The sequence below is a fragment of the Lates calcarifer genome, linkage group LG8, assembly GCF_001640805.2.
Source record: "Lates calcarifer isolate ASB-BC8 linkage group LG8, TLL_Latcal_v3, whole genome shotgun sequence".
NCBI lineage: Eukaryota > Metazoa > Chordata > Actinopteri > Centropomidae > Lates > Lates calcarifer.
The window spans coordinates 18,732,557-18,751,865 of NC_066840.1; the positions used below are offsets into that span (position 1 = coordinate 18,732,557).

Consider the following 19,309-nt stretch of genomic DNA (forward strand, 5'->3'; position numbering starts at 1 on the left):
GGTAAAATGAGTGCAAAAGTTTCAGCACCCCTGATCAAATGACATATCTTATTGATTTTTGAAGTGAAAAGAAAAATTCACCCCTAACAGTAAAGACACATTAAAAATGTACCTTTCTTTATGTTAGTGCACTGTTTTTTATTTCATGAACTTACCAACAGTAAAACTACTTGTGGCATATGCAAAAGTTTAGGCATACATACTCAGTCAATACTTATTAACCTCCAATTTTTTCAAAGTTACTGAAAAATTAACAAAAACAAAGAAATTAAGTGTGCTCAGTAAAGCATCTTTTAATGAACATTAAATTAACAAAGCTCAGAAACAAAAGGTGACATTAACAGCAGTATGAGATATTATGAAACTGAATTCAAAATGTGGAAAAATGAAGAGAAAACTTTCTGCTTGTTGCCAACAGAGATTCACCAAATATTTCAATATAACATTTCGTCTTAACCACTTGCAATATTCGAAACTTCAATATCAGAACTGCCTCTCTGAGCATTCAAAACACAAACACTCCTAACAGTGAATTGTTTAATCTTTTGTCTCCAGACATCATAATCATCATTTTGCCTCTCTTATTTCCCTCCAGCAAAATTAATGATTTAAATCTGATCTGATCAGTAAGGGGTCATGTAGAAGAACAGGTGGCCCTCATATTTAGAACACTAAACCGTACTGAAACCTTTGAAAATAAAGCAGTGCTGAAGAGATGTTTTCATCAAAACAAACAGTTGTTTCCAGGATGATCCAGGTCACTGTGACTTCAATCAAAGAGCTCGTCAAGGACGCTGACTGAGGTGTGACGTGTGGAGGGCTGCGGAGCAAAAACAGGATGAAAGTTTGAGCTTGCCAGGAATGTAGTCCTCAGTCTTGATGTTTAAAAAAATATGTTTGTCAAGCAAAGAAAACCCACAGAAACTCCATTAATAAACCACTAGAGGCACTGTCCCATCTGTACTTCATACCTCTCCTGCATCAGAAACAGAAGCAGCCTCCACAAATTCTGAATTTATTATACTTTATTTATTATATTCTGCTAGTGCTGGAATTTCTGCTATAATTCATCATTAATGCGTCTGTGGTCAGTTCCACAAACCATAAGCATATTGTATTTTCACAGGCATTAATCCGATTGTTGTTAAATTCATTTAAAGCTCACTCATTAATTATAAGTACACTGACAATTTTTACCAGTGTATATGCAGATTCACGGTCAGTGTCACTTTCATACTCCTCAATCTCAGCCTCCTCTCCTGGTGCACTGTCATCCTCAATCAGAGACAGCCTGTAGATATAAAACACACACACACACACACACACACACACACACACACACACACACACACACACACACACACACACACACACACCAATTTTATCCAATTATTCTTGGCTGATTATAACCATTATGACATAAGACAAACATTCACACATTCTATTGTCTTTTTTTCAGATCAGTCTTACAAAGTGAGGTGTGAGTTCAGGTCTTGCTGATCCAAATCGGGGCCAGTCTGGCTGGAGGACAGCTGGCGTCGTTTGACGGGCTTTACCTTTCGCATCTGGGGCCTGGAGAACAGCAGAAGGTAAATACTGGCAGCCATGATGTCTTTGTCTCATGCTGAAACAAATGCAAGCCGGCTGGTAAAATGTTTGAAGCACCTGTTAAACCTTTTTTTCTCTGCACCTTCACACTGTTCTGGATCTATATGAGCACAGTGACTTCTTCAGCCACCACGTCACAAATGTTTCTGCAGTTGTATGATGTATCTAAAGGAATTAGTTTTTTGTCTACTGGCCAAAACTGACCGTTTGCCTGGTAACACTGCACAAAATGTCTGGATGGAACAGAGAGCGGCTTACTTTTGGCTGATAAACCGACAGAAAGTAATCGACCCTCGGCAATTTCCAGCATTTGGCAGGTGCCTGGCTGCAATTTCCATCCCCTGAAATAGGGATGGTAGATACTGCAGATATGATGATGATAAAACTCTCCCTTACCCTGGGGAGAAGTCATCCTCAGACCCCGGCTCAGTTGAGCCACGACTGATATCAGGCTCTGTCGCTGTGGGTTTCCTGGAGGCTGGTGATTTGGCTGGCTGTCTCTGGACAGTGGAGGTGAGGGCTGGGGTGAGATGGCTGGCGTGGATACTGCTGCTGTCAAGCCAGGAGCCTCTGGCTGTGCTGGACGCTGAACCTGGGAGAGAGAGAGATAGAAGTCACTACACGAGGTTATTACCTGTGACATTTTGTTCATTGTCTGGATTTTAAAAGCTACAGTGCAGTGGATTCACAAACACATTAAACTTTTGAAATGTGAAGATTTGCATTCATTGCAGTCCTTGCGAAGCTTTATTTTGGGGTTGTGAAGACCTTTATTTCATGAAATATTATTAACTCTGACCATGCTGCTCCTTTGCAGACCCTCACCTCTGACCTACCTGTTTAAGAGGGGGGTTAAGTACAGAATTTTATGTAGCACTTTTATTAAGTATTACTGGTAATGTCATCTGTGTATCCATACATAGCATGTGTGTCCATCTCACCCCGAGCTGTGGTTCTCTTGCGTTTAGTTACAGGAGTATCGCGTGAGGAGAAAGCATCACCTCCCTCCTCCTGCTCCCTGGGTCTGGCAGCAGAGCGAGACTCCAGAGAACGCTGATACATTCTGACCGACAACCAGGAGAGGGCAGCACTGGGACACTCTGATTTCAGCAACGCAGCCCTGGGAGGGGAGGACAAAGTGACAGAGGGATGAGGACAAAGACCAAGGGAGCCTTTTGTTTATGCTTAGTGATTCAGTTTTTTCAGGTTTCTGTAAATTATGGCAGATAAACTTTGGTCCAGCTCAACTGTTAACACACAAACTATAGTGACAGTTAAAGAATGAATATGTAAATATTTCTTTCTTTCTTAGAATTATTTATCGTAGAATTTATTTTTATTTCTTCCTCACAATTGGGCACGATCTTGTTGCAGCAGCTTAAAACTGAACTCGCTGAGGATCTCCAGAAAGGTCACATTCGGGAGCCGCTCCTCTCCCTCCTGTGAGTCCCGAAACGCAAAACGTATACCGTCCCTGAGAGCAAACAAAGCACACAATATCTCCAACATAAAAAAACAACACACATTTCCAATAGAACAAACAGCTATAGTATACAAAATGCAGTAAGAGAGAAATGTTTGTTAGAGGTCACCAGAAAACATGTGTTTCACTGACATGTGCAGGGCCACCAGTGGCTTGCGGGCACGATGAAGATCAATACCAAAGCTCATGGCAAGCCTCTTGGCTAAGTCTCTAATCTCACTGAGATCCTGCCTGCTGTGGTCCTCCGTAAGCATCTCAGAGAACAGCTGAGAACACACAAACATCACTTTACATGTTACGCAAAAGGCACAATATTCAAACAGTTCTATAGATATGGACAGACAGTTCTACTTGTCTGGACGAAGTTAAAAATATACAATATAAAAAAGCAGTGCAAGCGTTTATTCTAATTGGCTTAGTGACGCAAAGGTTTGCGTCATGAAACACTGAAATGATTATTTTTGGAAATTTTTGTTTGGCCATCTGCTAGGCACAATCCAAATGTTACTCACATAGTAAACAGTTTGTATATACATACGTTACCCATGTACCTGTGGGGCAGATGACACACTCTAAAATGTAAAAAAAACAGTAAAATTGGCTTTTAAGACCTACATATATTCATAACACTCATCCTTGCATATCCTGTTTTTCCTGATACACCAACATATTCAGGAAAAAAGGTCGATATTAGGATAAACTGTAGGTATGAAGCTGTTATTTTCAGTACACAGTTCATCTGAAACTTTTCCACGCAAATTTTTTTTGTGTGATGTAGCATTAGCACAATCAACTTAATTAATGAAAATTCATGGATTCACTGAGTATGATTATTAACATTAGCATGATGGTGTTAAGAAGTGCACACCTGCTGCAGGCTCAGACAGACTGTCTTGGCGCTCTGTACTGGATTGATGAGCTTGCTCTTGCTCACCGTTTCTTTGATGATGTCACCAAAGTCTCTAAAGTACTGGAGCAAACCGGAAAAGAGATTTAAAAAAAAAAAAAAAAACGTAAGTAATGATCATTAGTCTGTTTAATTAACATCTCTGGCTAAATGTCTAAAAATGTAAAAATAATCCACTCTGTTCCAGTCATCTGTGCTTCTTTTAGCCACTGCTCCTCTGACTCATTCTTAGCACCTCACTGGTTGTAAAACAGATTCTCTCACCTCCTCCACTCTCTTACACACTTCCTCTCCGTTAATAATTTTTTTTCCGTTTGACAAACTTTGTTTCTTAAGCCACTTAATTTCTCCAAAGAATGACGGTCTTACTGAACTAGTAATTTAACTATTTCTAAACTCATAACTGTACAGAAATATACAAACAACAATACAAAAACAATTACGTTTAATGGATAGTTTTAAGGCAACCAGATGAACTGATGAATGAAAGATACAGATATATCGTGATACCCCTGATGTACACAGCCACAACATCAAAACAGATAACTGTTCTTAATGTTCTGGCTGTGTATATGTTAAAGTGCTAGACTAATAAAACAAAACTATGTCTTTAAGCCCTTATCTCCATGACCACCTTGCTGTAGTGCTTGAAGACATCGGTGGCGGCGGTGAGGTCCAGCACCCCATAGAGGACCAGCTTACAGTAGCCAGCCAGCTGGTTCCGCTTCTTCTGGAGAACAGATATCTTTGTCTCTTCCTCATCCTCAACTAGGGAGGAGAGCCAGGGTGGAAGAATGGGAGGAGAGAGGAGAGGAGAAGATGATAGTAACAGACCAACTTGAGAAATGTAGAGAGCCAGAGAAGAAACCTTTCAGGTGTTGATAACAGACAAGAACAACAGAACATGTGATGAAACATATTTGGCTCCTTGGGAACTTGTAGTACATTGTGAAATACAGGAAAAAAGATTAGTTACAAAAGGGGATTCTGAAAACAAGACATCAAAATCTATGTCCGCAGGCATAAATGAGGGTAGGGTCCTGTGGGAGAGCTTTGGCACGGTTACGATCGAACGTTGCCAAAACAATACACATGCACAAGGAAAACAAACCTCATTTTCTTTACATCATTACTCAGATTACATCTGTAGCAGTGTTGTCACTTTGTCAACACTGACTGAAAGTGCTTCTGGACAGTACCATGAGTTATACAATCATTTACTGGAGCTGGGAGTTATTTTTTCATTGGTGTCACTGAGTAGAGCTGAATGATTAAAGAATCTTGAAAATTATCAGGAAAGAAATTCTCATACCGATGATAAACTGATGACTTAATGATAAATGTATGTGTTCTGCATCTGAGTCAACCCTCTGCACAATCACCCTATTAGGCTAGAGGAAATTGTTGTGAGAAGAGGTCACGCAACATCAGTGATTTGGAAATAGTTTGGATTTATAAAGCTGGATAAACAAGGTGCAATTCCACCAAATATACAGAAAGCCAAAGGTCCCAAACCATGTTGATAGTGGAGAGTATCAGATTACTGACTTATATAAATGATGGATTAGAGCCATAAGAAACATTTGACTCATACAGGATTCAATCGTAAACTGTAAATACCCTTTGAACTTCAAATTAAAAGATACCCTCTGAAGGTACATATTAATAATTATCAATAAAGACAAAAAAGATTGTGACAATATTTTTGTTTCGTGTCGTCCAGCCCTACCATTGAGCTCAGCATCTTCAATGAAGATGTAGTCCAGGAGGAAAGCAGCCATCTCAGAGCGCAGGGAATCAGAGGGAGGGTGGGTCAGTGTTTGGAGGGCGGGTTCAGAGCGGACTGAATTCACACTGTACAACAGCAGCAAGTCACACAACAGCTCAAAAGCCTGTGGATGGAAGGACACACAAACCTTTAGAATTTATTGTCTCTCAGATACAATAAATACTCTTAACATTATGATGATAACAATGTCAGTTTGTCTGAAAAGCCATCTGTGTCAAAGTCTCACAAAGGCGCAGCTTGTCTCAAGGATAACGTCTCCTTGCTCTTCAGTGAAAGGTGTCAGAAATATTAAAGAAGGAAAAATGCTTTTTAACCCAGAGATTCAACAAATAATTTATATTGCTGCATTGCTTGTTCACATATGGGGCCATGCTCAATGTAACCTAACACTTAACATACCATGTATGCTGCTTATAAATGCTAAACAGGGTAACATAAGAGTGATGTGTTACCGAGCTCTTACCTGATCTCTGATCTCAGTCTGGTTCAGAGACAGACATGTCTGACAGACTCTGCAGAACGAACGCACCTCCCTCTTCAGACGCTTCAGTTCAGCCTTGAACAGGGGGAGACAGAGGGACAAAGAGCATAAATAGAGAGATATATTATCATTTAATTAATGTGTACATTTTATGTGTGTAGGATGGGAATAAGGTGCAAGGCAGGTTACTTTTATCCAAGGGGCAACAGGAACTTAAATTCAGTTCCTTACAAACACTCCAACAATAGCGAGTCCTGTGAAATACAACCTCCAGTATTACTAAAGTGATATTTAATTGTTAATTTGTTTATTCCACTGGTGGGCCAAAGTATGGAGTTAGTGTAAGAGCAGTGACATTGGTGTCATTAGGGACTCTCAAATCAGCTTGAGATGAAATCTAATATTTGTTTGCTGTTATTATCCTAAACAACATGTGAATCTGTCTTTAAGTGAGTATTTCACTGGAAGAAAAACTCAAAACATGAACACAGACGAGGGATGAAAATAAGTGAACAACAGGAAGAGCTTTATACATGTTTTCTCAGAATCCTATTTGGGTAAACACACAAATGGCTGGATGAGTAATAATGACATGCTCAGTGTGCGTGAAATAGAGTGAGAGAAAAACAACAGAAAAAGTGAAAACAAGCTCAAAAAGGGAATAAGGGATCGAGAGAGTGAAGAAAGATTTAAATGAAGACAGACAGAATGAGACAAAACATTATACCTGAAGAGAAACGATAAGAAAAGTGTGAACCGGCGGGAAATAAACATCTGAGTGTCATCGCGGGCTCGGATGCACACTAACAGATTGTTGTGTTAATTGCCTGCTGTCTGCACAGCTGGTGAACTGCTGAACAATACAGACGAGAGGAGCTGTACAAACACACAGGAAGACCACCAACATGGCCACCATTGGGTTGGCTGTGATATGACAGCGATCATGAAAGTATTAATCATGTAGTCAGGCTTATTTCATGCAGGTAGGCTGATAAACCCAGGAGATGTGTGTATGTATGTGTGTGTGAAAGACTGAGAGAAGGTCAAACTATTTCAAAAACATCAAAAGGAGAAATAACTTTTACACTCTTTTGCTATGTCAGGTGAGCACCTCGGCTAGCTTGGAGTTGACTGCATTCACTTTGGCCCACATCAGGTGAAAGGCAGCGCACCTCAGAGCCGACACCAAGAGCTGTAATTATACAGATTTACATTAAAAATCAGCTTTCCAACCTGATTATTATCTAAATAAAACTCAGTAAAATAATTTTAAATGTCTCAATGAAAACATCTTCTTTAAGATAAGAAGCAAATGCTGGATGAGAGTGGTATGAATACAAATAAAGCCAATAGTCAATTAATACAATCTACACGATCATTTTTCAGCTTCATGACGCATACGGTGACATTTTTGTAGATTTTTTTGCACTCCCATTCTTGTTTATCATAGAACAATCTCCCATCTCTCAGCGGTTTGACCCACCTGAAGTTAGGTCCTCTATTATCATGACACAACACTCCCCTTCAGATATCACAAACCTCCTTGTCGAGCTCTCTGGACTCCATCCTGCTCTTCAGCAGTTGAAGACAGGAGTCAAACAGGTTCCAGCCTGTCGGGTCTTTGGCACTGAACAACAAGCACAGACAAAACACACAACGCTTGTCTATAAAAAAAAAAAAAAAAAATAGAATAGTTTGTGCAAGTCCCATGTTTATCATACAATAAACACTTACCCACTCAAAGCAGCAATCCTTTTCAAGGCAGTGGCTGCACTGTACATATCATTGTCATCTGCAGTGCCCTGCACACAAACACACAGACTCACACTCTTGAGAAAACAGATGCTTCATATGTTTTTTGTTTGTTTTACTACAGAAACAAGATGATGAAAACAAAAACCAAACACATTCATTAAAGGAAGACATGGTTTTATTAAACACCATGACAGTTGAGAATTATACTTTTTTCCAAAACTTTGAACAATTTTGATCTTCTTGTGTTATACTGGAAGACAATCCTATGTTTTCAGGAGGTGTACATGTACAAGAATAACTGCTTACTTAATGCCTTTGAAGACAACTGTCATCAGTAATATGGTACATAGTTTGGAGACACTCATTTTGTGTTACAGATTTAACTGAGCAACATCTCAGAATGAATAGTTCATGTTTCTAATACATTAACTGTTACTTCTACAGCTGTCAACTCTCCGAGCATGTGTGCATGCATTTTAATGCACACCAGATTTGCCTGTATGAAAATACCACTGACACACACACACCCACCTGCAGCAGGTCGCTTAAATACGTGTTGAAGGACTCTGCCAGGCCGTCCAACAGCTGGCTGAATGCCAGGTTTGCGCGGGAGGAGAAGGTGTAAGAGTCGGAACAAAGAGTGCAGACCACGTGGGTGCAGGCCTCCAACACAGTGACCTCAGTGTGCTTCTCCACAATGCCACATACCTGGGACAGCAGCAGGTCCAGGTGCTGAAAGAAAGAGGGGAGAGTGAAAAAAGAAGGAAAAAGAAGAAACAAAGAGTAGACTGCAGACTCAGTCAAAAAGCAGCTAGCGCTCATTGTGATGGCTGTGTCAGTACATAATAATTATTACTGAAGAAGAGGATAATTATTTTAATTAAACTACTGCAATGCCTGTTCAAAATCTGCTCTGATAGTGTCTGGGTGACGCCGTTGAGCACCGTTCTTAAAGCCCTGGCATGTGCAAGCTGTAAACCGTCCAGATGTTCTGCCTTTTTGTTCACTTCAAGCAACATGTAGAAAAGAAATGTCTGAAACTTTCACGAGAACCACTCATCCAAAATACTTCAAAGTTGACACTGCACTTCCTTGGGACCACGGCAAATATATGGTCCCAAGGATAATATATCATTAAAAAAGGTCTCTCTCTGAACACCAGCAGCTAACTCCCTTCTATTTTTTCTCCTGTTCTCATTTTTTCCCCTTATCAGACTACAAATCTCAGCAATATACTTTCAAACGAGAGCATGTTAAAGTGTGTATAGGAGGACAATATGAAAAGGGGGGTAATGCTTCTGAAGGGATTTGGTAATTTCAGTTTCTCCTCCACATTTCCAGTCCTTCTACCTTCTCCAGCCACTGGGCGCTACTGTACATCTCCAGGTTGAAGTAGAGGGGAGCTTTGAGAAGGAGTCTGACCTTCCCTGCATCTGCCGAGTACTGCAGGTCAGTGAGGGCAGGAGGAGAAATAGCACAAGCTCAGAATCAAGAAATACAAAATACATAAGAATATGTTCTTCATTCTCAATATGATATGAAATAATAATGAGGAAGCAGTGATGGTATACCTTGGCCAATAGCTGTGGCAGTAAAGGGATGAAGTGTGTGGTGATACGTCTCCTGTCTTGTTCCTGGATCTTCTTATCCTTCATACTAAGGATCTAATCACACATTTACATCCAGTGAGCAGTAACAGGCAAACACTTAAAACATTTACATGTGCAGACAAGATGCTGGACATGTTTCCCATGGGCAAGTTACATGACCACAGACAAGAGAACTACCACCACTACTAAGGAAAATCTGTAAAGTATTCTTGTGCTTTATGCATGTATTCTTCTTCTTCTCGAGTTATATGGCTGGATATTTTCACTATATGTGCACTGTTCAAATTTGAAAGAGCTTGATATACTGGGCTATTAGATATTGCTGGGAATACCTATTGGAATACATGGTTTGTTGTTGGTTAGTGCGTCTGAGTAATCCCATGAGAGAAAGGTCATGTAAATGACCAGAGATTAAATCAACATATTTACTGTAATAAAGAAACACTCTCTGAAACAACATGCAACATTTTGTCTTTAAGATATGACAACAAATAAAATATTACAACAGAACTTCACATATATAATCCAAACTGATGTAGAATGTCTCATTTATTCCTTTTAGTACCACCAAGTTTAATATTGTAGCTTCCAAACTAGTCAGGTAAAAACACTGGTAAAAAGACTGACATTTCTCTCGCCCCCAAGCTCCACTGTTCCATAAAACATAAAACTACACAGAATTATATTTGTGTGTCGGTGTGTGTCACCACCTTCTTGCCCTGAATTCTCCCAACAGGTGGGGTTGCCTGTGCTGCCTGTCTGATGGCACACATCATCAGCTCTATGAGAGCCCCCTCTTCCTCATACATCAGACCTGACAACACAGAGGAAGAGACAGGAGAAGAACTGAGTGGGTGATAGTTGAAACACCACAAAGCAGGAACAGAGAAGGAGCAGGAGGAGTAGGAAGAAGGAGTCGACTCTATGTTTTTATTTGCACTGTGATAAAACACAAGCTTTATCTAAATTTTATGATGTTGTCAGGCTGAGCTGTCTGCACTGACTGAGTCCAACCCAGCAGTGAGTGCTGTTTAGACTGCTTATCATGTGTACACAGTCTCATTTCATTCCTCTCACCAGTCTCCTGTAGCAAGAATGCCGTCATAGTCTCCCAGTCTCTCAGCTCTGATCCTGCCACACCCCACAGACTGTCCACCAAGTATGCCCCGTGCTCATGAAACTGTCAAGAATGAATGAGTTGTTTGCTTCAGATGTAAAGCACTAGTGTGTTACTGAACTACAATGACCATCATTTATTTTACCCATGACATGATGTATGGAGCACAGTTGAAACTCTACTCTGTTTGTAAATGCATTAAGTGTTTACTGATTTGATCACAGCAACAAAAAAAAAAAAGATATTTATATATATTATATTTATTATTGTTGTTTCTGCTGCAAAAATAACACTTGCTAAGCTGTGTTTCCACCAGCAGCACTTCATAGAAAACTCAAAATAAAACATGTTTTTAAGAGTATATATGTTGCCATGGTTGGTCTACTTTTCCGCCTTGAAAACATAATGATAAATGAGCAAATTTGCTGTAGGAAACATTGGTGGAAATTTACTTTTAGATCACATTAATTTAGCTTTCTTGGTCAATAAGTCAGTGTTCCCTCAAATCACACCACCTGTGAAAACATATGCTAGAAAAATGTCTGAAATCTGTATATATTCTAACATTTAACTTTAGTTTCATGCAAAATATAGTAAAAAGACTAAAGAGGTAAAAGCAAATCATCTTCAGATATAATTTTATCATACTCAAATGAATTCTAATCTTAAAAAGAGGAAAAGACAGAGAGAGAAAAAGACAGACTACCTCACTCTGGATGTAGAAAGAAATGAGGACTTGAAAGAAGGCTGCATTGGCACTTTTTTCATTCTCCTCATTGTCACTGGAAATCAAAATCTTCAGCCTGAACACACACACACACATAAAAAACAAACATCATAAAACATTAACCAAAAATAAGGAAATGAGTAATTACAGATAATGAAAATGATAATGGTAGTTGATCACTCGACCTACTGACTTAATAACAATGACAAAAACTACCGTAAACACAGAATTTACACTGACTGTACAGGTCAAAAAGTGGTACTTTTTCCCCATGCTTAGGAATTATTGAAATGATTCCGATTATAAAGACTAACGACAAATTTTCATGAAACTGTCCTCAAAACCATGACAAGATTTTAATGCTTTTCTTCTTGGCGGAACATTTTTGATGACGCAATTTCACAACAAGCAGCAATGGAAAAGTGTTTGTCAAATACTGAATGATTCACACATGCAAAGCTGCAACTTCAGAGACAAATACTACTACTCTGAACATTTGTCTGACAATGAGGGGGAGGGAGGGATGAAAGTGTACTTGTCGTAGAGGAAGACGCCGGCTGCAGACGCCAGGCCTCGGTGTGAAGCGTAAACTAGGGGATAGATGTGCGCGCACTCCTCCTCTCTCAGGCCATCCTCTGTCTTCCTGCATCAAGAGCACATACAGATACAAGTCAGAATAAATTGTTACATTAAAAAACACAGGGTGAAAAGCCCTTTGTCGCTGTGCACTGTATTTACTCTTGTTAAGTGATTTGTATTGATATTTAAAAGAAAATTTATTGCAGATTGTTGAAGCCAATAATATTTTTTCCATATGATGAAACAGACCTTTAGCAACCAGATGTGGAAAATTTTGAATTTCATTACCACTTTGTCATCTCTCTCATTAATTCATCTTAAAAACATCCAATTCACGTGTGACTTGAGTTAGTCGTGCAAGATGTTGGCCAACATGAGAGATCACAGCTCATGTTGTGAATCATCAGCAATCACGACAAAGACTGTTATCACAGTTATGAGTAACAATTCCATTTCTATTGTTGAGAAGCTGGACTTGGAGTTACTTGTGGAAAACCTGGATGTATTTGCAGTGTTTGTGGTTATTACATTTCAGGAGAGGTTTGTTTGGCTGAGTGGGCATCACTTTATCAGATAAGACATGTTTTACACAGGTGTCTTGAAGAGTTTCTTTGACACAAAAGGCTCTCACTTTTATACAACACTGGTCTTATGAACTAATATGATCCAAAGGCTGACTGAAAACAGTAAAATTCAGCGTGTTTTAATCTACTAAATGAAATGCCTGCACTGCATGTTGCAGATAGTGGCACAGAGAAACCACCACAGACAGAGAAACCCCCTCACTGTTGGATCAGCAGCAACAGATTGACCACTTCCACTGCCACGTCTGGGTCCTTGTCCAGCACCATGCTGAGCATCCTCTCCTAAACAAACACACCCATTCAGATACACAGAGGCCACACACACACACACACACACACACACACACACACACACACACACACAAATATGTGATCATGCAAGCAGACTAAAAGGCATGAAGAGGACATAAAAAGACATACATAAATGTACCCACACATCCATGCACACACACAAACCCACTGATTAGGCACAAAGCCGTGGCATGAAAACCATTTATCTGCTGCAGCACATGCGGCTTAGGAGGGTTTTTATGTGTTTGAGAGGAGCTTATTAACCATCAGTAACTGGCAGCAATTAACACACCCAGACACACGCCCAGACAAAGGAAGAGACCATAACAACAAACAGGCATGGTGAGGAAAAAAAGGAAAGGAAATAAGGGGAGGCGGCACAAAAAAATGGGAAGGGCGACATAGACAGGCAACAAAATAGAAACAATACAATAAACTGAAACAATAGATTAAAGAGAAATGCCAAGGCAGACAGACAGACAGACAGACAGAGGGGGGAAAGGAGGGAGAAAAGAGGAATTAAATGAGGTGTGAGTCCAATCCAGAGGGATGCCTCACTTTAAATCTGCTGGTGAAAAGCTCCAGGCGGCCAATGAATTCCTTCTCCTGGTACAGACCCTGCAGGGCACGCACACACTGCAGACGCACTGGACTTTGCTGAAGGAAAGAAGAAGAGAGTACAGTAACACACTTTATCTAACGTACGTGCAGACTAACTTCCAAGTCTGTTCGTGGTGAACATTTCTCTTTGTGCAGGTGTGTGCATGTGATCTCTCTCGTGTCTGTGTGCAGATATTCTACAACTGTGCCTGGTATGAGAGGCTGTCAGAGCCTATAACAACTGAAAATAAAATGAGAGGAGGCTCAATCTGCACTGCCCAATTCCCTATGCACTGCAGTCTCTATCACTGTTATTTTCACTGCTTGCCTGGGGAGAGCTGCAGACAGGTGCTACCTCTATGAGTCACATAACAGTAACACTTTGCTTTGTAATGTATTTTCTATTGTCTATTCCTGTGTTGGGTTCAACCTTATCATGCAGGGTCCACCCCAGGTATTTGAGATATCCATCGTTCAGGAAGTCTTCAGGGTCCGTTTTCAGCCACATGCCCAACTCCTCAATACACACCACCCGGATCTCAGGCAGCCGGTCCCGGTAACCGGTGCACGAACACACCACGGAAGGTAGCGTTCATCATGGAGGAAAGCTCCTCTCGCTTCTCCTGCAGCTAGAGCACATACACATGAAACAAATAGATACAAATCAGCACCCTAGACGCCCAGGTTCCTGTCCATGTCTTTGAACTCTTTTACTATACATACAGTCTGTGGTTGAGCTGGGGCAATCATCATTTATTATTTATTGTTAAGGAGCTAATTTAACCATAGTGACATCAGTCTACAGAGAGATTAAATCATTATGGTGACGGATGACATCATTGGGGTCAGGTACTGGTCTTGCAACGGCAAGCACGTTATGCATTCTAGCTGAACCTTTTAAAAAAATCTATTTGGGTGGTAAAAAAAAAAAGACCATTGCAAACATAACAGTCAATAAACAACCTGTATCTAACAAGTACATAAAATGTGCACTGTTGTTGAGAACCTACTAGAACCGGACACATGCAAAAAATCTCTTAAATATGTATATTTCAGTTTTGATTGCACTTGCATGTTTATGTAAAACTGACTCATGCCAGTGTATGTGTCACCTCACTGATGGTGGCCTGCAGCTCCTCCATTCTGTCAGAGGCTCTGTCATGTGCCTTCTTGCTGTTCTCCATGTCGTATTGCCGCTGGGTGGTCTGCAGCTGAACAGACACTATAACAGCTACTTCCACCAGGCCAGTCATCAGCTTCATGGCTAAATTAAAAAACAAAAAGACAATGGCAAGGTCAAGGGGAAGGGAAACTAAATGAATCCTTAAAAAACAAGTGAACCCATCCTTCCCAACCCTTTGGATAAAGCCACTCTTTGCAGTGCCACTTTCCATTAATCATGTCATGTCATGGCTTTTTCAACTGATTTTATAGTTTTAATGTAGTATGTAAGTATGTTGCACCCCAGAGACGGTCACAGTCCACATTTACATAGTACATTAAATACAATGTGCCACAGAAATCCTCAACAGTTTGATGGCCAATAGTTACATAAAATGCTCCTTCTTAACTGAAGAATTTTAATCGCCTACAGCATAAAATAAACCCTTGCCAATAATGTACAGTACAAATCACATTATGAATAAGCTGCTGAATTTTATTTTGTGGTTTGGTTCAGACAGGAAGATGTTATATGGTGGAGCAGTGGGGTGCAAAAGAAAACAAAGAGAAACAACAAAAGCAAGCTGTACAGGAGGAGTACATTCTGGAAAAACAAAAGACCTTGTCTGGCAACTGAAACAGATGTCAGCTGAATTGTTCTGTCGCCCAGAAAAACAGGAGAAAAACCTCTGGTATCACAGGCATGCAGCGCAGGTTTTCACCCTTATCAAGAACTATGCCTCAATGCTGTAATCAAAACTCCCTTGGGAAACTGCAGAGTGTACTTTCCTATTTTATACACCTGCACTGTACCAATGTGCTTACCAAGCAAGGTGCTGGTATGTCTGAAGCCTCGGACTTGGGAGTCAGACAGGCCGGTGAGCAGGGCCAACAGGGAGGGGAAGAGGTATTCATCATAAATGAGGCTATTCCGACAGGAGCGCACCAGAACCTGAGCAAACTCGCACAGGCTGGCTTTGAAACGCTTCAGCTGGGGGCCTGGAGTGCTCAGAGGGTAGTTCACTGAATCCTGGAAGAAGACAGGGGGAAAAAAAAGAAATGGAGGAAACATCTTACACTGTGCTTGGTGTAGCTATTAGAGGCAGAAGCCTGTGGTTTGCTCAGCTAATGGCAATTACGTCATCCGCAAAACAAAGTGATTAACACATTAATGTGTCCATTTATCAGCATTAGATTTTAATTAGTGTGTTCCATCACACTGTGCTCCATCCTTCGGATCATAATCTCCTGGGATATGGAGGTCATTTGACTTTCTCAGGTAATTCCAGCAGGATTATATGTAGTGAGAAGTGATGACAAAGACTATGAACTGAATTCAAACTTGATCTATAAGAATAATCTTTATTTTCAGGATTGATTCTAACAAATATAGGTCATATCTAAACTATTATTCTTCTAGTATTTTCACCTCATTGAACTCTTTAGTCAGTGTGCTGATGATCTCGGCATTCTGCATGTTGTCAAGCATCTCTCTACTAACCACACCTGGACAAAAGAATAAAAGGTCAACACAATGTTCCACATTAGGAATTAAAGTAACATAGATAAGCATACTAATATATTATTGTTGGGTCTTGACCCTAAAATTTAATTACACATTATGATTTCTTTTCATTTTCATTCCACCCTCACAAAATATTGATATATTGTCAATAGACAGAGGATTAACACAGCATCTAGACACTGCATCGTTAGCATACTAGGAGATCAATAGTAGATTGCTGATCATTACCTAAGCTGAAACTGGAAAGATAATCTGTTGAACTTTGACCCACACCTCCCACCTCCCATTCCCTGGCCTCCCTCTTGACCTCTGACCTTTGCATCCACAGGATTGAACAATGAAGTTGATGAGCACCAGCAGCCCCACCTCTCGACTCCGCTTGTAGCTGTCCAGCCATTCGTCCACCACCGCCTTACAGATTGACAGGGAGACAGCGGCCAATGAGAATGATGCACTCAGATCAAAGAGCAGATGGATATGAAAACAACATATCATTTGAATAACATTATGGATTTAAGCTTTAACCTTTCTTCTTTCCATTGGTCTTTTATACTTTACTTTGTAACATATGTGGGTGTGAATTCCTCATCGCTTTCTTCCTCTTATATTTTCTGGCACTCTAATTTTAGTCACCAACTCCTTTGCATAATCATTTTTGTCAACCGTAGCCACCATTACACACACAAAGACACTCCTTCAGAGCATCTGTTGTGTTGATAATAATAGCCTAAATTGGAAATGCTGTAAATGCAAAATAAAAGAAGTAAGGAGTAAAACTGCCAAATACTAAGAAGCCTTTGTAAAACAGATCACATTTCTTGAACTGAGAGTGGGACTTCACCCAGAATCACCACCTGCATTGTACTGCTGCTCCATACTGTGGTGACACTCTTTTTTTATTACTGATCACCATACCTTTTTTTGTCCTTCTTTTGTTATATGGTCCCCCTTTTCTAGTTTTTACCCAGAAGACATTGGGCACAGGACAACAATAGTTGGGATGGGCACATGCTGTCAATCACTGACTACACTACAGAGAGCAGTCCTCTTTGCGTATCAAAGGCAATTCTATAGGGTCACATCAGTCAGCCACTGACAGCAGATGATAATCTCTTTCACTATCAGGTCTTAGAGGCTTGTTTCTCCTCTCATTACACACACCTCCCTCCCTTCATGTGTTTATCACTACACACCATTCCCCCCTTCCTCCACGTTCTTCAGCTGAGGGTTTGCTCACCACCATGGCACTCTTTCCAGAGCGGACTGCATCATAGATATCCTCTGCACTGATCCCCTGGTTTCCCTCATATACTCTTCTCACAGGTCTGGAAGAGACCTGCCTGGATGTCCCCCGGGAGTTCTGCTGCTGCTGCTGCTGCTGCTGCTGCTGCAGGGAGGGGTCTGGAGGAGTGGGGATGGGGCTGCTACTGGACGTCACCTTCAATGCAGCTTTACGCCTGGGTCTCTTGGGTGGCTTGAGATGAAAGAGTGATGAAAAGGCAGCTTAGCAGGGGATTTAAAGTGAATCGATGCGGTCAACTGAATTAGTGGGAGCTGAGACAAGATAAGGTGTAGGCTTGAATCAAACATCTACCTCAGTGTTGCATAAGCCTTTTTGATTGGTTACAAGAACTGAGAGCTGAGAGAGGATTAATATTCAATGATGTATACTGTAGCTCTACTTCCTGTTGATTGATCTAAATAAGTATCATCTAAATAAGCATTCACTATTTTGAAAGAGAATGAGATAATTCACCTGAGGTGCAGGCACTGCCCGTTTTTTCCGTTTTGAGGCTTTTATTGTGACCTCATAATCGCTGCCAGAGTCTGAGAAATCATCCAGCTCCTCAAGACTAATAGAGAAGGAAGAAAACTGAATCAAGACAAATCCCAACATCAAAAAAATCATTATTACTGAAGCTAACAAGACTATAAAGCCACGTTATTCTAGCAAGTCAGGTTAGTTAGGGAGAAGCACACAGTTTTATTGGCAGGAGAGCAATGTTGTATGATGGCAGTGTCCCAAAATGAATTTCCTCAAATAGATATATTTAGTGAATTCAGTGTCTTTGTCCCCTTTAGCTCTACTTCATAAAGTTTTGATAGCAGATTAGGTACTGTTTGTGCACGTTTACTTTTTGCTAACCCGTTTTGGCTGTTATAAATATGTACAGGCTTCTAATGCTGTGCAAGTAAGTTAGGTAGTAAGTTGCTCAAGTGTAAGTTTAATTTTGGACAGAGACAGATTATACTTTACAGAACTACAGAACTTTGTGTCATATTTGGCACTTCTTTATTGAAACACAATTATGAATCAGTCATGAACAACTGATTGTTGTAGTGCTTCATACAAGATATATTCAACAACCGTACACTAAAGGTTTACTTTGTGATACCAGTTTATAGCGTTGAGCTAAAACATTCAGATCGCCAACAAAGGATCAGCTTAGCAGGGCGTGGCTAATTTTACCTGTCCAAAACTGAGTCTCCAGTTGCCATTTGGGGTTAAAGAGGCTCCAATAGACGAAGATGACGATGTTGAATTGCTGGTTAGCTGGTCTTTGCTAACACCTTTCCAGCGGAGAGGAGACAAAATTGACGTTAGCTACGAGTTCGACACTAGCTAGCACCTTCGATACACCCTAGCATTAGCTAGCTAGGTACACGGCCTCCTTTACAGTATCTCAAACGTCCATTATCGGCCTTTGTCGACCAACAGTAACCTAACGTGTAAGTGTGACTATCAGAGAAGTTTGACAGACAAAACACAACAGAAATGACGAAGCCTGTGCTAAAGAAATCTTGTCCGATAACAGATCTCAGGGGTGGACAAGACTCACTATCATACTATCATACAACTTTAGCTTTTGAGACAGTATCAAGATGACCTCTACAGCCAAATTAATCAATAACCATTATTTGCAAAGTGATTACAAATTTCACCACCTGATAGTATAATTACTGATCAATATGCTCCTTTATTGTGAGCTTAGTGGGTTTATCTTGATTTTCTTCCTCGCCGTGACCCTATCCGATACAAGGGCGCGCAATACTACGCACAGTGATTCTGGATACTGATTGGCCAGCTTCTC

The 19,309-nt window shown here is 40.4% G+C and overlaps 1 protein-coding gene across 1 annotated transcript; it reads right to left on the reverse strand.

The window, feature by feature from the left end:
• Window positions 1-273: 273 nt before the first annotated feature.
• Window positions 274-19,274, reverse strand: LOC108895073 (cohesin subunit SA-1). Its single transcript, XM_018693738.2, is given in 34 exon segments — window positions 274-820; window positions 1,198-1,291; window positions 1,471-1,572; window positions 2,005-2,200; window positions 2,550-2,728; window positions 2,960-3,082; window positions 3,224-3,357; window positions 3,643-3,663; window positions 3,960-4,061; window positions 4,633-4,766; window positions 5,728-5,890; window positions 6,251-6,343; window positions 7,380-7,460; window positions 7,808-7,895; window positions 8,003-8,070; window positions 8,555-8,755; window positions 9,374-9,466; window positions 9,595-9,687; window positions 10,344-10,447; window positions 10,711-10,813; window positions 11,457-11,553; window positions 12,013-12,120; window positions 12,843-12,922; window positions 13,490-13,588; window positions 13,962-14,090; window positions 14,092-14,160; window positions 14,644-14,795; window positions 15,518-15,722; window positions 16,122-16,198; window positions 16,532-16,628; window positions 17,455-17,691; window positions 17,974-18,070; window positions 18,688-18,788; window positions 19,164-19,274. Coding segments are annotated over 33 exon segments (3,699 nt in total). The 5' UTR covers window positions 18,717-18,788; window positions 19,164-19,274; the 3' UTR covers window positions 274-769.
• Window positions 19,275-19,309: the final 35 nt, after the last annotated feature.